The sequence below is a fragment of the Mustela nivalis genome, assembly GCF_964662115.1.
Source record: "Mustela nivalis genome assembly, chromosome: 1".
In the NCBI taxonomy this organism is placed as follows: domain Eukaryota; kingdom Metazoa; phylum Chordata; class Mammalia; order Carnivora; family Mustelidae; genus Mustela; species Mustela nivalis.
In genome coordinates, this window is record NC_139020.1 from 84118293 (window position 1) to 84139418 (window position 21126).

A 21126-nucleotide genomic window follows, 5' to 3' on the forward strand; every position below is an offset into this window, starting at 1 on the left:
CCACTAGGAGGCTCCTGGTCTCCCCGCCGAAGGGCTGTCACCGCCCAAACGCCCTCGTGGTTGCGTCCTCAGCTCCAGGGGCGGCCGCCGCCCTCGGGAGGCCAGCCCATCCTCGCCCCTGCCGAAGTTATCCTCAGATCGCACTTCCCTGTGGCTCCGAGTCCCCACATCCTGCTGTTGTCGGGAGGGTCTTTTCTCGTCGCGAGAAAGGTTTTAGGCCTCAGGTTCGCTCTCCGCCTCTCCTGAGATCCCAGCAGCCTTCTGTCGCAGAACCTAGCGGCCGGATCCTCTCCGCCTCGCTTTGCGAGCTTGAAGAAGTGAGTCCCTTCTCGCTTGCCTTATGCCAGGCGAGGCGGGGACCGCACTACAGTGCGGCCAGCCGGAGGGGGGATCGCTCACGTGCGGCACTTTGCTTTCCAGCCAGCGGTACTAGCTCCTCAGAAAACCGCCGTTCAGACAACCAGAACCAGTATTATTTTGTCCTGGGAGTCCGCACAAGGGAGGAAAGGCCGGCTACTGGACCCAGAGAGCGGACGCTCCCCTTTTCTCCCCCCTCGGTTCGTCGGAAACGCCCCGAGCCGCCAGCGCGCCAGCGCGCCAGCGGTGGCGGAGCTGCCTCAGCCTTTGACAGCTCGGCGCGCGCACCTCGGGCCTGGAGTCCCAGCTCCCTGGGAGGGACGGGGCGGGGCGAGTGCGCGGGGCGGGGCGAGCGCGATCCGCGGCGAGAGGAGCGAGCGCGCGAGCCGAGCCGAGCGGTGCCGAGCCGAGCAGGGAGGTACTGGGGAGAGGCAGGCTGAGCCAGGCGGCCGCCTGCGGCTCCGCGCGGATCGTGCTGCGTCGCCGGGCTCCGCGTACCCCCAACTCTGCCCAGGCTCCCGCAAAACTTTTATTCTCTGGGGCTTCCCGGGGTGTCTGAAGGAATCGGAGCGCTCGGCCGGCTCTGCGCTCCCCTGCCGCGGCAACCGAGGGGACGTGCATCCCTTGCCCGCCGGGCTCTCGCGTCCCGCGCCTCCTCACCTGCTGCTGATCGCTCCCCAGAGAGGCGAGGGGCACCCGCGGAAGGGCCGCGCGGGCCCCAGCGCCCCCGAATTCTCCCGCCCACCACCGTAGACTCGCCCGGCGCAACTTTAACTTGATTCCTCTAGCCCATCTCGGGCACCAGCGGTGCAGCCTTGCTGCCACCGCTGCCGTCTCGGCCGCCGCCTCACAAAGGGGCTCGGGGAAGGGAGGCGGCGCGGTCCGCGGGCACAGGCGCCGGTGCGCGAGGCGCGGGCCTCCTTGCCGCCGAGGCCAGGAGACAAAAGGGAAACTGCCTCTGTTCGCCGTGCGGGCTGGGAGCAGCCTGCTCGTCAGCCTCCTGCCCGGCTCCGCGAGTCTCCTCCCCCCTCCCTCGGTTGCTGCTCCGCCTCCCTCCCCGCGGGCTGTCCCCGCAGTGCTCCGGGACCCGGCGAGCCTTCGGGGCGCGCGTCGCTGCTGGTGGCTGGGGCTGTAGCGATAATAAATGATAGAGGATACAATGACTTTGCTGTCTCTGCTGGGTCGCATCATGCGCTACTTCTTGCTGAGACCCGAGACGCTCTTCCTGCTCTGCATCAGCTTGGCACTGTGGAGTTACTTCTTCCACACTGACGAGGTGAAGACCATCGTCAAGTCCAGCCGGGACGCCGTGAAGATGGTGAAGGGCAAGGTGGCCGAGATCATGCAGAACGATCGGCTTGGGGGGCTCGACGTCCTGGAGGCCGAGTTTTCCAAGACCTGGGAGTTTAAGAGCCACAACGTGGCTGTGTATTCCATCCAGGGCCGGAGAGACCACATGGAGGACCGATTTGAAGTTCTTACGGACCTAGCCAACAAGACGCACCCGTCCATCTTCGGGATCTTTGACGGACACGGGGGCGAGGTAGGAGTTCTCTGGGGTTTTGTTTGTTTGGGTGTGGTAAACAAGAGGACGTGTGACCAGCGGGGTCGGAACTGGGTGCGAGGGGCGTGGTGATGACCTGGTGCCCGGCTGGACAAAGACACCTGATCCAAATGTGGCTCAACTTGCTAAAAAATACTACTAGATCCAGACCTCTTGGTCTCGGTGGCCATTTAGGGGGAGGGAGTTTCGTCCACAATCTATTTGTGCCTCATAATTTGTGAGGTTTCTCAAGGCCAGAACCTAGCAAATGACTGTGCTGGTTTTTCGGGGAGAGTTTACAGTTTCTACTGTGAACTTTGGCCTAGGGCTTCAGCGCCCCTGTTCTAGGGTTTGAGGCTAAACGAGGCACAAAGAAGGAAGAAAATATCTTTGATTCTCTTTAGGGAAAAGAGAAAATCTGCAGAGCCGAGTCAGTGAGAGTTCATTAAGGATGAAGGAAGCTCTGACTCCTTCACATCCCATTCTCCTAAAGGAGGAACCTGAAGGGCAGCTCCGCACTTCTTCACAACTCCATTAACTTTGCAAGTGCAATCGAGCTAGTTGACTACGGCGCCGCCTGCTTCTAGCAGGATCGTGCCACGGGATCGGGATGCCTCCGGCCTTTGCAGAGGTGGCAATGACCGCAGAGGCGGCGGTCCCCAGATCTCGCCCTGGCGCCCTAGCCGGCGTGGGTGCGCAGGCATCTCTCTGCTTCTAAAGTCCCTTATTTGGGGTTCATCTGGGGCAAAGATGATGTTAGAGGCCGGTTGAGGTCCCTCTGCCGCATTTCTGCGGCACCCTGATTGAGTGCTGGGGCTCAGATTTCCTGGAGGTCGGGGCGAGTGTTGGCTCTGGTCCTTGTGCAATGGCCCAGGGGAAGTGAGTGGCAAATGTGGCTTCAGCGCCGAGCTCCCAAGTGCATCAGGACAGCAAACCCATCTCTCTCTATTGGCAGTTTGTAAGAGTTTCAAAGCTGTGTACTTTTTAAATTTTTTTCCAGGATACTTTCTTACTCATATTCCCTCTGCCTCCTTTGTCACCCCTTCTTCATTAGCACCCCTACCCCCCACCTCCACCGGGCTCTGTGCCGGCATCCAACTTTCCCTCCAACTCTCATTTTAGTCCTTCTGGTCTCTGGTGGGCTCTAGGGAATGCCAGCAGGTCATGCTCTTTCGGGATTTGCTTTTTCTTTGGCCTTTGTTTTGGATGAACATTGAGAAAGCTTTCAATTGGTTATCTTATGTGCATTTTGTCTTTGATACAAAGTCACTTCACCCACCACTCTGCTAATCTTTCCAGTTACTGTATCTGCTTTAAACCAACTTTGCCAGGAATGACAGCTTAGTTGGAAAATTTATTTGGTAAAACTGAAATCAATTTTTGCTGTTTTCCATCCAACCTAGCCCTATGTTCTTTCAAAATGAAGGTTTCTTACTGGTTGTAATTTTGTAGGTTTTTGTGTAGGGTGGGGTTCCTTTTCTCCTTGGTCACAGGGTAGGTAAAAGACCTGAAATTAATTGAGGGAGGAGATGTTCTGTGCTTGGGTAAAAACATCTTTAAATGATAATGTTCCCAATAAAATGATTAAATTGTTTTCTTGGTTTGATCAGAATGTCTATATTTTCATTTTATATGCCTAGACTGTTTTAAATCATTTAATCAAGCTTATATTTATTGTATATTTTTAAATTGAAATTGGGCAGCTGTGAATCTGCTTCTGGTCTTAGAAAGCACAGTTTTAGTTTTAATTTAAAGGTCCAGATGTAATAGTAATGTTGTGAAACTTTGGGCTGTACTTGCATGGATGTGATGTACTGACATATTTTGAGCCTGCATGTGTAAGTGAATGACTTTTTAAAATTTTCTTTTAAGTTGATATTCTTAAACCTGAAAGTTGCGGATCTAAACAGATTTCAGGTTGAAAAATTTCCAGTACTGTCTTCTGGTAAATACATCATCCATAAAAGGGACACGATCAATGTCATTATGTAAAAAGAAGAATTTTACACATAGAGGTCCCCTCCTTAAAAATAGAGTAATTGTTCTATCTGTAATCTCCTATAATATGTGGCCAGTTCATTCATCTTGGCTGTGTTTTAGGGCAAAATATGAAAAGTAATTTAAAAGATAGTTCTGTAGTTGCAGTTGGGAATGTGATAATAACATAATATTAGGTAATTTATCTCTTGCTTTTTCTCTCATTAAAAAAAAAACCCACCATCTAATTGTTTTCTTTTGTGTTGTTTTAGCTCCTGTAATATTCACCAGAGGAGGGTGCCACTGTTTGATTTTGGTATAGAGGATAGTTGTCTCCTTGCAGAAAAGAGGAAGCTTTTTCTGAACTCCCTATTATTTATATATGTTGTGTACATAAGATAAATGAGGACTTTAATTTTACTTCTAATAATTCAAACTATTAAGATGGTCTATAAAAAAAGAGGGCTTATCTACAATAGTACTGCTTTTTAAATGTAGAAAGGACCTAAGCCACTTTGTATACCTATACTTCATCCCATTTTTTAGATGAGATATTTGTTGATGGGCTTAAGATGTGACCTTCCTAAGGTTATTTCAAGGCCTCCAGTTTGGTGATATATATATATATATATATTTTTTTTTTTTTTTTTTTTTTAAGATTTTATTTATTTACTTGACAGTCAGAGATCGCAAGTGGGCAGAGAGGCAGGCAGAGAGAGAGGAAGGGAAGCAGGCTCCCTGCCAAGCAGAGAGCCCGATGTAGGGCTGGAACCCAGGACTCTGAGGTCATGACCTGAGCTGAAGGCATAGGCTTGAACCCACTGAGCCACCCAGGTGCCCCAGTGATTTTTATATTAAATCACTGGACGAATTAGTTTGTATATTTATCTTGATAGATAGCACACTAGGGATACAAAGGTGAATGAGATAGGATTCCTGTCCTCACAAAGTTTCAGTGTAGTGAGAAAGATCAAATATAACAAAAATTATAGTCATGATGTGCTTAGGGTGTTATGGGAACACTGAATAGGGACATTTAAATCACACTGGGAGGTGGGAGGCCCAGGGAAAGACACTTTGAATAATTTACTGCAAGTTAAAGGCACAGGTTTTGATTTGAGATCTGGCTTTGAATCTCTGCTCTGCCTTATACTAGCTGTGACCATGGACAAATTGCTTAATCAACTTTATCTGGGAATTATTCTGAAAAATAGGGATAATAATGCAGATAAGGTACACATCTCTCAGTTGCATTATACATACTGAGAAAAATACTTCATGGATGTGGAAGAATGTGGAAAAGAAAGCTTAGAGACCAAGAAGTCTGCACTGTTAGGGCAACAACATCCTAGAAAGAGAGACTCTGTGTGAAAGCTGCAGTTTTGATCACTAAAAAGGCATATGTTGGATATGGATAATTTATTAGGTATTCCTCAAACTCTATATTTCTTTATTCTAACTTATGGTAAACTGATTATCAATTTGGGATTTCAGGTGTCTTAGCATTGGGGAAGCAGCATCCTGGCTTCTGGTGCAAATTTTCTGATTACTGGAAAAGATTGTTCTCTATGATTAATTAATAAGTTGATACTCTGATTTGCACTTCAGCCTCTTAGAATGAGTTGGTACCCTTTACTCTATTCAGTTGTGTATTTTTGACAAAGATATATGTCTGGACGACTTATTCTGAGGATCAGACTCTGGATAGCTGTGACTTCTACATGAATGAATCTTTTTTTTTTTTTTTTTTTTTTTTAAAGATTTTATTTATTTATTTGACAGAGAGAAATCACAAGTAGATGGAGAGGCAGGCAGAGAGAGAGAGAGAGGGAAGCAGGCTCCCCGCTGAGCAGGGAGCCCGATGTGGGACTCGATCTCAGGACTCTGAGATCATGACCTGAGCCGAAGGCAGCGGCTTAACCCACTGAGCCACCCAGGCGCCCTACATGAATGAATCTTAAAGAGCTTTGTCTCAGTGGTCCAATAGGCCAGCTTCCTCACTTGATGCTGTCGGGCCTTTGAGACATTCTAACCATGATACTGTGGGTAGATGGTTGATTCTGTGTGTGTGTGTGTGTGTGTGTGTGTTTGTCTAAAGCTATGGCTGTGATTGTTTTTCTGTATAACAAAAGATATAAAAAGATTGAAACAACAAAAAGGAAAAAATACTCAAATATACCAACTGATGTGGAAAGGTTATTTTTAAAATTAAAAAATAATTTTTATCTAGGAAAAAGGGGTTTGTGTGTGTGCGCTTATCTGTAATTTTTATCTACAGGCGAAAGGTGGGTGTTTTTTTTTCTTTTCCTTTTTATATTATGTAGAAGAAATATCACCAATCCTTTGAGGCAACTTTGTCAATGTTCATGGCTTAAACCTATCTGAAAAAGCAGATGGTTATGTGCTCCCTCACTGCTTATTAAAGGTCATGGTATCATACAGTTGACACATAGGTTGGCCAGTGGTTAAACTTAGAGCTCCACACTTGGCATCAGAGAAGTTGTATTTCAGATGCTTGTCGGGGCTGCAGTGTTGAGGCTTAGCACTTCTTGGAAGTTTAGAGAAGAAACTGCTTATGGAATGTTCCCTGAAGGATATTGATAGTCTACTTCTTTAGATCATTGGTTCTTAACATTGCTTGAGTCATGCTTCCCTTTGAGGATGTTATGAAACTACAAATATAGCCCAAGAAGAATGGACATGTGCATCAAGTTTTCTTTATAATTTTAAAGATAAGTGGATGCATGAACCCTCTGGATTTTAAGTTGGCTCAGGTAGAATAAAATCTGATTCTGATAAATCTAGACCTGCAAGGAGCTGTGTACCTGGACCTCTTCCTTGGCCTGACTGTCATCTTCTCCATCATTTGCATTTCTTAACTTGTGTGCTATCCTTTGCCTAAGAAGGTTGTTATGAGGAATGGTCTTCCCACAGCTTTCTGAGAAATCAACGGCAAAGATGTCCTCAAGGACTTCATTTGTTGCATTATATAGTATCCTTTTTATGAGGAGCAAGGGAAAGACAGTTCTTTGATAGCTTCGTGTTTTTATCTTAAGAATTGAATCTTAAGATTGTGACTGATTGGATCATCCTGTATTTGTTGGCTACTAGAAGTGTTAGAACCAAACCTCTGACCTACCTCGAACAAATGTGCAGATTTTTATAGAATACATTGATTTGGTATACAAAATCTCATTCCCAGGACAACTTATCTTTCCTACATTCAGTTTTCCTTTGTTTTATTTTTTTCTTTCTCTTCTGAGATATGTCATTTTATCTTGTATTTATATGTATTTATTTAGGTTTCATTGGATTCTTTCTGAAATAAGATATAACTTTGAATAATTAAATTATGAGTGGCATGATGAATGATCTGTTTTTCAGACAGTATAGGTGCTATTAGTAAATGTTGAGCTCCTACATTACCAAGGTTACAAGAGGCCTATCGATTTAATGTGGACAAATGCCTTTTGATTTAAGAGAAAAGTCAGATTACTTTGGTTTAAAATAACGTATTGATATTTCTGCCAAAAAAGAAAGGGTAGTTTCCCCTTTAGTCAGCCAATTCTCATGCCTAGGAACCTATTTGTAGGTGAATGTAGGATCATGACTGCTGACCTTGATGCACCTTCTGAACAGATTCTTCAGAAATTCAGTTCAGTTAAACCAATATTTTCTATATAGTCGGATGCATGTGGAAAACAGTGTTATGTTCTCTGTGATCCCTAAAGGTGAATCATTGCATTCTCTGCCCTCAGAGAACATTCCATCTACTTGGACAGATGAGCTTCTTAATAGCAGAGCTATGAGGTGGGGTCAGGCCAACCACGAGAGGGTGACGGCTTGACTGAGGGAGCCTGGGGAGTCTTGGATAAATTTGAAGAGGAGCTGACTTTCGATTATATCCTAGTATTTCAGGAGACAGAGATTAGGCGGAGGGAGGATGAGAAGATGACATTACAGGTTGACAGAAAAAGATGATGTTATAGAGGAATAAAATGCAGCACAGTTGGAAAAAACACGGGTAGTCCATATGTTGAGAGCAGGCTTTCCTCAACTGCTGTTATTCTAGAAGCCAGTACCTATTTTTTGTCCTTTTTGAGTACCCTGTATTTTGAGATAGTCAATAATATTTTTTAGGTTGACTTTTTAAAAAAATAAGTATATTTATTTAAAAAAGAAACTTCATATCAGCACTGTGAGTGGAAAAATCATTAAATGAAGTTTTTGGCCTCTAATCTGCTAAGAAGCCATCTCCATTGTGATGGAGTAAAGTGATTTTAATTTTAATTTATTTTAAAAAGAGTAGAATTTTTTTTTACATTTTTTATTTTATTATGTTAATTACTGTACAGTACATTATTGGTTTTTGATGTACTGTTCCAAGACTCATTGTTTACATATAACACCCAGTGCTCCATGCAATACATGCCCTCCTTAATACCCACCTCCAAGCTCAGCCATCTTTCCACCCCCATCCCCTCTAAAATCCTCAGTTTGTTTCTTGGAGTCCACAGTCTCTCATGGTTTGTCTCCCCTCCAATACTCCCCCCTTCACTTTTCCTTTCCTTCTGATGTCCTTCATGTTATTCCTTATGTTCCACAAGTAAGTGAAAACATATGATAATTGACTTTCTCTGCTTGACTTTTTCACTCAGCATAATCTCTTCTGGTCCCATCCATGTTGATGCAAAAGTTGGGTATTTATCCTTTCTGATGGCTGAGTAATATTCCATTGTGTATATGGACCTTGTCTTCTTTATCCATTCGTCTGTTGAAGGGCATCTTGGCTCTTTCCACAGTCTGGCTATTGTGGACATTGCTGTTATGAACATTGGGGTACATATGGACCTTCTTTTCACTACATCTGTATCTTTGGGGTAAATACCCAGTAGTGCAATGCCAAGTTATAGGGTAGCTCTATTTTTAATTTTTTGTGGAATCTCCACACTGTTTTCTGAAGTGGCTGCACCAACTTGCATTCCGACCAACAGTGTAATACGGTTCCTCTTTCTCCACATCCTCTCCAACATTTGTTGTTTCTTGCCTTGTTAATTTTTGCCTAGAATGATTTTTTAGAAGGTTCTTCTAGTCTCTGGCTGCCTCTAGAGTCTCACTATCTGTTTTGCCTTGCTTTTTATGAACAAAAAAGTAGCTTTTAAAATTTAATTGTTGACCATAATAAGAGGAAAGTCAGGCTGCTTCCTCCTGTCCTGGGTGGAAGGCACATCTAGTGATGCCACTCTTTGAAGAACTCTGGTTCTGTTTCAAACAGCAGAAAGTGGTAGCTAAGATTTCTGTGGCAGCTGAGATTTCATTGTCAGCTTCATGGGGGAACCCAGAGTTATGGGCAGTTCCCAGTGGTCTAGCAGAAATCCCACCCCCATTTCTAATGCAGGTAAATGAGAAGACATTATAGTAATAAACCTGAATCTCTTCTAGCTTAGTTTAAAAAATAAATAATTCACCAGTTTTGGTACTTGAGTCATCATTGGTCATAAATCCAAACTCAAAGATACAGAGAACAGATTGGTGATTTCCAGAGGCAGGGGGAGGCATGGGCAAAATGGATGAAAAGAATCAAAAGGTAAAAACATTGCAGTTATAAAATAAATAAGTCATGGGAATATAATGTACAGTGTGGTGACTATAGTTAATACATTTGTATTACATATTTGAAAGTTGCTAGGAGAAGAGACCTTAAAAGTTTTTATCACAAGAAAAAAAATTCTGTTAACTATGTATGGTAATAGATATTTACTAGATTTTCATTTCTCAGTATGTGGTGATCATTTCTTAATATCATTTTTCAATATGTATAAATATCAAATCATTATGTCGTATGCCTAGAACTCATATAATGTTGTATGTCAACTATACCTCAATAAAAGTATACTTGAAAAACTCAAAAAAGTAATATTTTTATTTTGAGTGCTAATATTTGAAATATTTGGTTATTCTTTATTTCTATTTTGAACTTTAACCACTTCAGTAATATATTTTTGTGGTGTAACTTTTATTACCATTTGAATAATCCTATTTAGTGGATATATCTATAGCAAGTTAAACATATTTAAAAATAGAAAAAAATAGATTGACTTTAAAATTATGAAAGTAATACAACTACATGATAGTGTAGAAAAGAAAAGGAAAAAAATCACTCAAAATCTCATCCTCTTGTCTTATCTGTTTTTTTGATATTGGTGTATTACTTGCTTACCTTTTTTTAAATATGATTTTAAATAGATTTTTACATTATTATAATGATGTACATATAGTTTTAAAATCTTAGCTTTTTTTCGGTATTTGTAAGCCTATAAACATGAAGTTGTTTGCTCTATAATTCTTTATTATATTTCTAATATATTTCTTAGTGACACATTAATATTTTACTGTATAGGTATTTGGTAAGTAACTCAGTTGCTTTCTAATTGGTATACATTTAGGTAGCATTAACTTTTTATTATTGTAAATAACATTGTAATAATAATTATTATTCTTTTTGAAATTATAATAATTTTTGTGTTTCTACTGTAGTGGATTTTTTCTCCAGAGTGGATTTCTAGAAGTGGGATTTCTGGATCAGAGGAGAAATAAACCACCATTATTGGTTGTAATAGTAGTAGTAATAATAATGGCTGACATTTATTGAATATGTATACTATTTTCAGGCAGTTTTTAAAGTACTTTATATATGTTATCTAATTTTAATGATCATAATGGTGTTTGAGGTAAGTACTATATATATGTAGAAATTAAGGCACTGAGAAGTTAGGTAATTCATCTAGAGTCTCTTGTAGCTCATAGGTGGTGAAATTAGAATTTCAAACTGGGATTCTGATCTAGAGCTGTCTTCAAACCCCTATGGTATCAGTTTAAACTCCATGAATCTTGTAATCTGGGCAATGAAGTGTGGATAGCATTGTTAGGTGAGCAGTGCCTGGTCTTTGCATGTTGCTCAGTAGGACTTGGAGTTTTTCATTTGACTCTGACCGTCGTTCTGTGACATGTGGTATTGTTGTTGAAAACTCGATGCTGGAAATCTTGGTAGGTAGAGCTTATAATTGGCTAAGGAAGTCCTACAGTTAAAAAATATTAGGGTCAGAAGTCAGCAGGTGGTGACTCACAAACAGCCATTCTCATCCATTCCCCTTCTTTGCCGGCAGGATCTCTGACCCTTACAGAGAATCTCTAACATTTTTGCCTGTTAGTTCATGAAAGGCTTGCATAGAATATACAGTGGCATTAACATAGCCATTTGCAAAAATGATTTAGGTTTTATTTATTTTACTTTAAAGTAGTAAAGGCTTGACTTCAAGATAAGTATGTAGTTGTGTGTATGTGTTTGAACAATTTATCTTTATACTGAAGAATTGTTTTTTTTAGAACTAAAATAATTTAGTCATATGTAAAGTTATTAATTTTAAGTAGCAAAATATTATTTTTTCATTTGTTCATAATATTCAGTTGGTATGTTCAGTTTGAGTAGATAAGGTCTTCTGTTTCCATTCTAGAAGGCTGCTTCATACATTGTTCCCTTAGTCAACCTTAAGTTGAGCCCAAGCTTTGGTTATGGCTAGTTATAATCTTTTTTTTTAAAATAATCTATTTTTAATATGAATCTTCAAAGGTAAAATTTAAATAAACAAAGGAAGCCCATCATTTAAAAAATAGCTAATGGTGCTACAGTACCTTTTATAGCTTTCTTTTATAGTTATAAGTCATCCCGGGCACCTGGGCGCCTCAGTGGGTTAAGCCTCTGCCTTCGGCTCGGCTTGTGATCTCAGGGTCCTGGGATTGAGTGCTGCATCAGGTTCTCGGCTCGGCAGGGAGCCTGCTTCCTATTTTTTCTCTCTCTGCCTGCCTCTCTGCCTACTTGTGATCTCTCTCTGTAAAAAAAAAAATTAATAAAAAATAAAAAAAGTATATTTTTTATGGTTATAAGTCATCCCTATAAAGCACTTTAAGTATTCATGTAGAGAAAAATTATACATATTGATAAATTGATGTTCTTTCAATAAAGTTGAAGTCTGTGGTATGAAAAACTGTGCTTAAAAAGTGAAGATATAATGACATCTGAAAAACAAATCTACAAAGTTTGATCACTTTGATCTGTTTAATGAAAATAAGACTCAATTTAATGGAACCTTAGCTGCCTTCAACTTGTCTAGAATGAGGGAATGTTTTGGTGGTTGATTCTGTTAAAAATGAAACTGACTGACTTTCCTCCATTCCTAGAAGACAAGGGAGTTCTTGTCTGCTACTAGGCACAAGGCTCCTGATGGTAAATCTGGGGCTACTACAAATAATTATGTAAAATGTTCATTGAACAATGATACCAGATAGATACCATTCCTAATGTAAAAAGAACTGTCTGTTCCCCAAGTTAGGCATAATCACTTGGGAAGGGTGCCTTTTTCTAACTGGTACAAAAGTGAAAAAGCACCACAGTAGTAGTCTGTATTTCTGAGACTCACATCTTCACCATACTGTCCATCATTATTGCTCTCCTTGTTCTGCTCCAGGATTGAGCAGTTGACAGATAATCTGTTTGTCTTAGTTGCTAAACCAAAGACCAGTTTTCTATTGCACATCATGTCAGCAAACCGTATGACTTCCCTAGAGAAGTGAACACTTATTTACATTTGCTCTTCAACACGAATATTCCAGATTTTAGTCATTATAAATGTGACTGGGGATTTAATGGTCAGTAGGAATAAATCTTAAAGACTTCAAATTGTATTTTTAATAGGACAGTCTATATTCAGCACTACTCTTGGACAGTAAAGTTCTTCATCTAAAAACATTTAAGGGGCTCCTGGGCAGTTCATTGGTTACATGTCTGACTCTTGATTTCAGCTCAGGTCATGATCTTGGGGTCCTAGGATCCAGCTTCCTGCTTAGAGGGGAGTCTGCTTGTCTCCCTCTCTTTCTGTTCCTCTCCCTACTCTGTATCTCTCTTAAATAAATGAATAAATAAATCTTAAGAAAAAAAATTAAAAATTTGTTATTTTAGTTATAGAATTGCCATAGGGCAAAAACTTTTTTTTCTGTTAAGTATATACCATTTCTTTTTAATCCAATATGTGCTTTCAAATCTCTTTTTATTTTTTATTTATTTATTTTAAAAAATATTTTATTTATTTATTTGACAGAGGGAGATCACAAGTAGGCAGAGAGGCAAGCAGAGAGAGAGGAGGAAGCAGGCTCCCTGCTGAGCAGAGAGCCCGATGTGGGACTCGATCCCAGGACCCTGAGATCATGACCTGAGCCGAAGGCAGCGGCTTAACCCACTGAGCCACCCAGGCGCCCCATCAAATCTCTTTTTAGTTAAACAAATTAACTTATAGTTTAATTAGTCACTGGGCGTTTTCTGGTCAAATAAGTCTCTTACTGACACTTGAATTTTCTGGGAATTGAGACGTAGTCAGATTTTTTGTCATACTGTTACCTTTTTGCTCTCTACAATAAAGAGATGAATTTGATGTAACAACTGGTTTGCATATATATGATAAATATGACTGACCCAGAATTTGGGGTTAAGAAGTTTCTGCTTCTCTTTTATTTAAACACTTAGAGGTTTTCTACTTCACTGTTTAGGAAGAAGATATATTTTCTCTTTAGATAGGCCTGGCAGGAATCTTGAATTGTCATGTAATCCAAATATAGTCCTAAAGCTTCACAGCTACACGAATAATCTATTTTCAAAGACTTTCATCAAGGAGATCCCATACTGTCCCTGGAGAATTTTTTTTCTATGGTCTTTTCTCTCAGGAAATTCATTTTTATATATGAACTAGTTCCCTTTGGTTTAAACCTATTTCTCTTAGTTTGGCCTCAACAGAGATATATTAGGATTAGGTTGTTACCATTTGTAAGATTATGGTAATCAAACATCTTCCTCCCCTTTTATTAAATAAGTACATCAAATTTATAGGAGAAACACTCATCTCAAAGAAAGGAGATACAAGGTAATTTTACCAAAGACAGAATAGTTTCCAGATGTTCAATAATAGCTTCTCTTACTAACGAGCTGTTTTGGCAATAAGGAAAATGTCCTCTTCAGGTTTTACAGATTGGTTAGTTTTGTCTTTTGTGTCCATTGTCAGATGCTTAGACTATAGGTGGAGTATATTCTAGCTGGACATTTACATGGTATATTATTTGGAAGATTTTGGTTACAAATGACAGAAAACTCTGGTGGAAGCAGTTTAAACTCTAGAGACATTTATTATCTAACTTAACAAAAGGTCTGGAAGTGTAGGTATTTCCAAAAGTTGGTTGATCAAGTGGTTCAATGTCTCCAAATCTTTATATAACTATATCCAGAGACATAAAAAAAGAAATTGTACCTGTCCTGTGTTCTTAAAGCTCGAAAAAAACCTTTCTAGAAACACTCCTACATCTTTAGGCCAGAATTGTGTCCATGCCTAAACCAGGGACTTGTCCATGGGAATACCATCACCATGGTGAACTCTGACCCGACATAATTCATCTTGGTCTGAGGAGGAGCCCAGCCTTCTCTGGAGGTCATGGCAGCTTAGAAAGGGGAACAAGGCTAGAGTTTTGTTGTCTAGGAAGAAGGGGAAGTGGGAGTAGTTGTTGAGTGGGACACACAGTTGGGAAGGGGGTTCAGAGAAGGTAGCCTGGAACATTTCTTGTCTGCACATTAACAGACTTATTGGAGACTGTTGCTGTGAAATATGTAACACTGACATGAGTAAAAAAGAAAGCTTTAGAAGACTTTAGAAAAGGGCAAACCGTCTTAGTTTTGGATTGGCTTAGAGGTGACTTTGCCTAGAGCTGAGACGTAAATTTGGTTAAGGGCCCAACAAGTCTTAAGAAACTATTAGGTAGTTTTCTAACTCAGATTTTCTCTCTGTTCTGTATAAACCCTGAGTGCCCTGAGTGACTGGAGAACAGCAAGATGCTTTTTGCTGTAGTATATGACTCTCTGCTCAGTACAGGTACTGCTGCTGATGAATGTGGAAGTATCCCAGCAGTTCTCTGGTGGGCCGTCCATTTCTCTTTTGCTACCTTCCTGCTTTAGACAACGAATTCGTTCAAATTTGGTAGGATTTTTGTCTCTTAATTATTGGTTATCTTAAGTTTTGTTATTTTGTTTTAAAATATTCTAATCTGCTCCAGGCCTGAGGGAAGAGAAACCTGGGAAGGTCAGAATTTTTGTATACAATTAAGAGGGGGATAGCCTGGAAGTGGTCTAGGCTCCAGTGAGAAGGGAGGGCATTAAAGTCTTCCTATTTTTCTCTACGCCATTTTAGAGTTTTTGAGTTTTGTGTTTGAGGTTGAAATACTCATCCCGCTGCTACTGCTATAAATTGATTTCAATAAGACCATCTTTTCATTATGTTTTCCTGACTGTTGATTACCAGTCTATAGAAATGCTGCCTGACTAAACTTCCTGTTTAGTTTTGGTGGATTTTCTGGTGATTCATTCTCTCTACTTTTTTTATTTTTTTTTGTCTTTTAAGAGATATACAATCATATTGCCTACAAATAATGTAATTTTGTCTCCTGCTTTCTAAATAGTTATACTTTTTGTTTTTGTTTCCTGCCTCTTTGCATTAACTAGAACAGAATAACGTTCTGTAATACACAAGACAGTGAGTATTATATTCTTGTATTTGAGATTATTGAAAAAGTTTGATGTCAGGGAAGTGTGAAATGGCTTTGGTTTATGGGTAATATGGCTAAAATATCTTTACTGATATAATGAAGGATGAAATCCAAAGGTTAAGTAAGAGTCAAAGAAGAAAAGATATTCAAGGTATGGTAATCGAGAGAATGAATGATCACGAAGATGGACTAGAACTTGGTGTAGGTGGATGCTGACAATTAGTGTGTATTGATTACCTGAAGAGGAGAACACTGTCTTTTCTGCTTTGGGGAAGAATCATCATGACTAGATCCATTTCATGGGAATGTCCCAGAAAGCAATAGTCTAAACAGTAAGCACAGTATCTAACCATATATTGTGCTTATACTGATTCTGCAGGTTGTGAAGACCTAGCAAGATACACACAGGAATATCTTCTGCTGGTTCTCGGGAAGTGGGAAGCCTGGGGCCATCTTGCCCTTGCATTTCTGCTAGTTTTGGTGAAGGTTGTCCTTATTTTCTCTAGAATTTCCTCTGCAGAAAATCCTTGCCCTATTTCTGTTACCTGTCTTGTAAGGAAACTGCAGCTGCTTACACAAGGTTCTCATCCTGAGTAGGGTTAGGTAGTATTAGTGTACAGAGACGAAATCTTAGGTAAGATCCCTCAAATTGCCCATAAAGAAGAGTGTGTGATTTTCATCTCTTACTCTGTAGAATTATATGTAATTATAAATGTGTAACTATATATCCAAAGTAATGTATAGTACAGAATAAAGTATATGCCTATAAAATATAGTTTTATAGTGTTTTAAATGGTAAGAAAAGATTATCTTGAGTTTGTGTAAATTTGTGAATAGTACAGTTTCACTATGCCTCTGAGAGATAATAGAATAAGAAATTGATGAATATTTTGAGATTTTCAGATGATGACAGGAACTTTTCTTCTTTTAAAGAGAGCATATTGTATATTTCTATGTGTGATCACTTTGAGAAAATTTAGTTTGTTAAGGATACAAAGCAGCATATAAATATGTGGCTTTTGGAGTTGGGAGTAAGATTAATTTATCCTGATTATTTTTAAAGTCAATTTTAGAAAGATAATTATAATGCCATATTGAGTGCTTTATTTTTAATCTAAGTGCCAGCCACATCTTTGACACCAGATGGGGGATATGGAGATGGGCACTTAGCCCGGTAATTTATGCTCATAAATACATACAAAAAGTTTACACTTGCTGTTTCTTTCTTGCCTATGGCTTGAGACCCTGGGAGGTTTTATTCTCCAGTGATTTCAGAAGAGAGTCCTGTTGAGGATTCTGACCATTCCCATTTTCCTGGCATCCCTCCTGAGTACCTGATAAGGTACCTGTAGGTCTAAATTATTTTGATAAATGTCTGGCCATGAGTTTGTCTAAAAGTGAGACTCTTTGAGCAGCAAAGAATTCTTGGAAAAGAAGCTTGTATTTTACAGGATCCGAGTAGCTGCTGCTAAAGAATCATGCCGGTAAAGAACTGAGAACCTGACAGTAGCCAGGGAAGTTCTCTGTATCTTCTTATTAAAGCCACACAGAGATGGAAATTGTTTATCCCCAAAGGATTATGTAATGCAGACAGTTTTAGACATGAAGGAGGACAGACAGGCATGTACTTCGGAAACATTGCTGAAGAGGGCATTCTCTGATGAAGAGGACAGCTAGTTTTTGTTTTTTTTTCCTTCTCTCTCTCTCAAAAATAAGGTAATAGTAGAAGTGCCCTAATGATGTTCCCAGTTTACCAGAGAGAAGCCCTCTTCTCCAGCCTTTGTGGTGACTTTATATTATGGTGATTAGGACATGAACCTTCTTCACTTTTAAAAATTTACCATTGTTGGGGCGCCTGGGTGGCTCAGTGGGTTAAGCCGCTGCCTTCGGCTCAGGTCATGATCTCAGGATCCTGCGATCGAGTCCCGCATCGGGCTCTCTGCTCAGCAGGGAGCCTGCTTCCTCCTCTCTCTCTCTCTCTGCCTGCCTCTCTGCCTACTTTATAATCTCTCTCTGTCAAATAAATAAATCAAAAATCTTTAAAAAAAATTTTACCATTGTTACAGTATTATCTGATACACAGTATATATTCAAATTTTGCCTGTTGTCCCAACTGCTTTTAAAAATAGCTGAGGTATGATTGGCATAAAATAAACTGCCTATGTTAATATATATGATTTGATCAGTTTTGCATATATTTGTGAAACCATCACTACCATTAAGATAATGAACATATCCAACACTGTTTAAAGTTACCTTATGCCCTTTGGTAATACTTTTCTTCTGTCTTTCTTGAGTTCCTCTCTCCATCCCTAGGCAACCATTAATTTGCTTTCTGTTCTTAGAGACTTAGTTTACATTTTGTAACATTTTATATACATGGAAATGTACAGCATGTACTTCTTTTTTGTTTTTTAGCTTTTTTCCCTCACTAAACAGAATCATTTTGAAATTCATCTTTGTTGTTGCATCTATCAATAGTTGATTCGTTTTTTTAACTTACTATTATATTGTATGGATATACCAAAATTTGTTTATCCATGCCTTTATTGTTGGACATTTGAGTTGCTTTCAGTTTTTGACTGTAAACATTCATGTAGAAGTCATTGTATGGACATAGGCGTTTCTCTTAGGCAAATACCTAGGAGTAGAATTGCTGGTTAATATGCTAGGTGTGTGTTCATTTTTTAAAAAACTGCTAAAATATTTTCCAATGTGGTTGTATTATTTTACATTTCCATCAGTGATGTATGAAGAGTTCTAGTTGTTCCGCATCCTTGCCAGTCTTTTTAATTTTTGTCATTCTAGTAGTTATGAAGTGGTTTCTTTCTTTTTTTTTTTTTAAGATTTTATTTATTTGACAGACAGAGATTGCAAGTAGGCAGAGGGGCAGGCAGAGAGAGAGGAGGAAGCAGGCTTCCCACAGAGCAGAAAGCCCGATGCGGGGCTTGATCCCAGGACCCTGGGATCATGACCTGAGCCGAAGGCAAAGGCTTAACCCACTGAGCCAACCAGGTGCCCCTATGAAGTGGTTTCTTAATGTGCATTTTACTGATGACTAATGATATTGAGTACATTTCTAATGTGCTTTTTGGAAAATGTCCTTCTTCTGAAAATACTAAAGAATGACTATCAAATCTTGGTTTTCTTATAAAATCTGACTTTTGTCCTTGCCTCCATGATGTGAGTGAAAAAAGGAAAGAGGTAAAAGGGATAGGAGTGATGAGACATGGCCCTCTCTCACTTAAAGGAGAAAGGCTTAGAAGTGCAGCCCAGAAATGAGAGGTCTTGAGAGGATGCATAAAGTAACCAATAAATCTGATGAAACAAGGAGAGCAGAAGAGAAAGATTAGGGCCTGTGACTACTAAAGACAGCTTCTATTATCAATTATCTATCTATATATCTATCTTCCTCCCTTATTTTTTTTTTTTTAAGATTTTGTTTATTTGTCAAAGAGACAGAGAGAGCGCTGGCTTGTGCACAAGGGGGGAAAAGTAGGCAGAGGGAGAAGCAGACTTCCCACTGAGCAGGGAGCCCAACGCAGGGCTCCATCCCAGGACTGTGGGATCATGACCTGAGCCAAAGGCAGACTTTTAACCCACTGAGCCACCCAGACACCCCATTCTTTTGTTTTCTTAAATCTACACGTTCTTGTATTTCAGATTAAAAATCTGAATGAGATTTAAACTTCTTTTGAAAGCACACACTGTCGACACAGCTTCCACTTTCTTCCTACTTACTCATTTGCTCTTCTGACACTTTTTGAGCCTGAGGGTTTTTTTGTTTGTTTGTTTTGTTTTCTCAAGGTTTCTAGGGATCTCCTATTTGGCATGTAGGATGGCCTGTTTTCAGCCCTTACTGTTTTCTGTAGGTTCTAGCTTTCTTCACTACCTCTGTCTTCTTGAGACTTATCTTCTCGACTTTGATGACAACACTTAAAATTTTTTTTGCTCCTTCTCCAGTGTCTTTGAGGGTTTCACTTCCTTCATGAACCTGAGTTTTGAGGAAGGCTATACTCAGTGTGCTGGTCCTAATTTGTTTGCACCAGCAGCTTCTATGGAGTCAGCCATTCTTTCTGAGCATAGAGCTTTCCTTCCCGTCTTAAGCTCATGTCTTTGCATGATGACTTAGTACTTTCTTTCTGGATATGACCGTGATAACAATCAGTTTGAAACTGTAGTTGCTTTTTATGTCCCTAGATTAATTTCCTCCCTAGATTTATCTTTTCCTCTCATGGTGCTGTCATTCTCCTAGTCTCCCAGTCTTGGAATTACCATGTCATCTTTGCTTCTTCCTTCTTCATTCCTGTCTGTGAGACTTTATTTAATACCTTTCATCCCTGTCTCCATCTTTATGTTTGTACCACCACCATGCTTATTCAGCCTTTCATCACTTCCTGCCTGGATTGTGACAGTGGCTTCTTAACTGTTCACTCAGTTTGTAGTCTCTCGCCTGTCCAATTTACTCACTGATATCTCTGATAGATATGGCTTCTCAGCTCACTGGGTTATACATTGTTTCTTTTTTAAAAGTCTATGGTTTATACCAACCATAATTTATTTCTTTAAAAAAATATTTTTTGGGTTCTCCTAATGGCATCCATGACTACTTTATCTTATGCAACCTTATCTTCTGTGTCTTCTCTACACAAAACTCTGCAACTAGAGCAAAAATGGTCTCTTATTCCTTGAATGCCCGATGGATATGTATGATCACTGCTGCTCCTTTGTCAGCTCTATTCCATTCTCTGAGAGAGTTCTTATTCCTCTTCCCATATCTGGTGTCTTGTCCTAATTTCTAGGCTCCCCTCAATTTCCAGCTCTTTTGTGAGTTCCTGCTTGGTCGTGTCAGCTTTAAGTAATCATTCCCTCCTTTGAACTTATTGTCTGTGATGGGCAATTGAACATTTTGCGTTCTTTTTCATTTTTAAGGTACTTTTTCTCTCCAACCAGAGTTCAGCTGCCTTGAGTCTCAAGCCTCTGATGAGTTTCTATGGTGTGCCTGCCCTGTCCCAGATGCTTGCATTTATAATAACAATGCCTTACAGTAATTCTAGAAAGAACAATGTTTAACAAATGAAAAGGAAACACCAAGTTGTATGATTGCATTTTCTTTTCTTTTTTTTTTTTTTAAGATTTTATTTATTTATTTGACAGACAGAAATCACAAGTAGTCAGAGAGGCAGGCAGAGAGAGGGAGGCAGAGAGAGGGAGGGGGGAAGCAGGCTCCACCCCGAGCAAAGAGCCCGACGCGGGGCTCCATCTCAGGACCCTGAGACCATGACCTGAGCTGAAGGCATAGGCTTTAACCCACAGAGCCACCCAGGTGCCCCTGATTGCATTTTCTATGTCTTGTGTGTTGGAGACCAAAGGGCTCTGCTCATTCTGGCTTTTGAGTGCCTGCAGCAGGTCAGGTGCTTTTCACTGATTCTCTCTCACTGAGTCCTCATGGTTTTTTGAGACAGTTGTTACCCATTTTACAGTTGGGGATACTGAAGCTCAGATGTCTTTGTGCCCAGGTTACACAACAGCTAAGTGGCAGAGCAGAGATTAAAATATTTTCCATGTCTGTCTGAGTTGAAAACCCTCTTCTTTTCTGTACCACACTGTCT

General features: G+C 40.2%; 1 protein-coding gene across 1 annotated transcript in view; it reads left to right on the plus strand.

The window, feature by feature from the left end:
- Positions 1 to 508: 508 nt before the first annotated feature.
- Positions 509 to 21126, plus strand: part of PPM1L (protein phosphatase, Mg2+/Mn2+ dependent 1L) — a 288891-nt gene continuing 268273 nt past the window's right edge. The window contains exon 1 of the mRNA XM_082687741.1: positions 509 to 1900. Coding sequence (XP_082543867.1) covers positions 1502 to 1900 — 399 coding nt within the window. The 5' untranslated portion in view covers positions 509 to 1501. The remainder of the gene's footprint in view (positions 1901 to 21126) is intronic.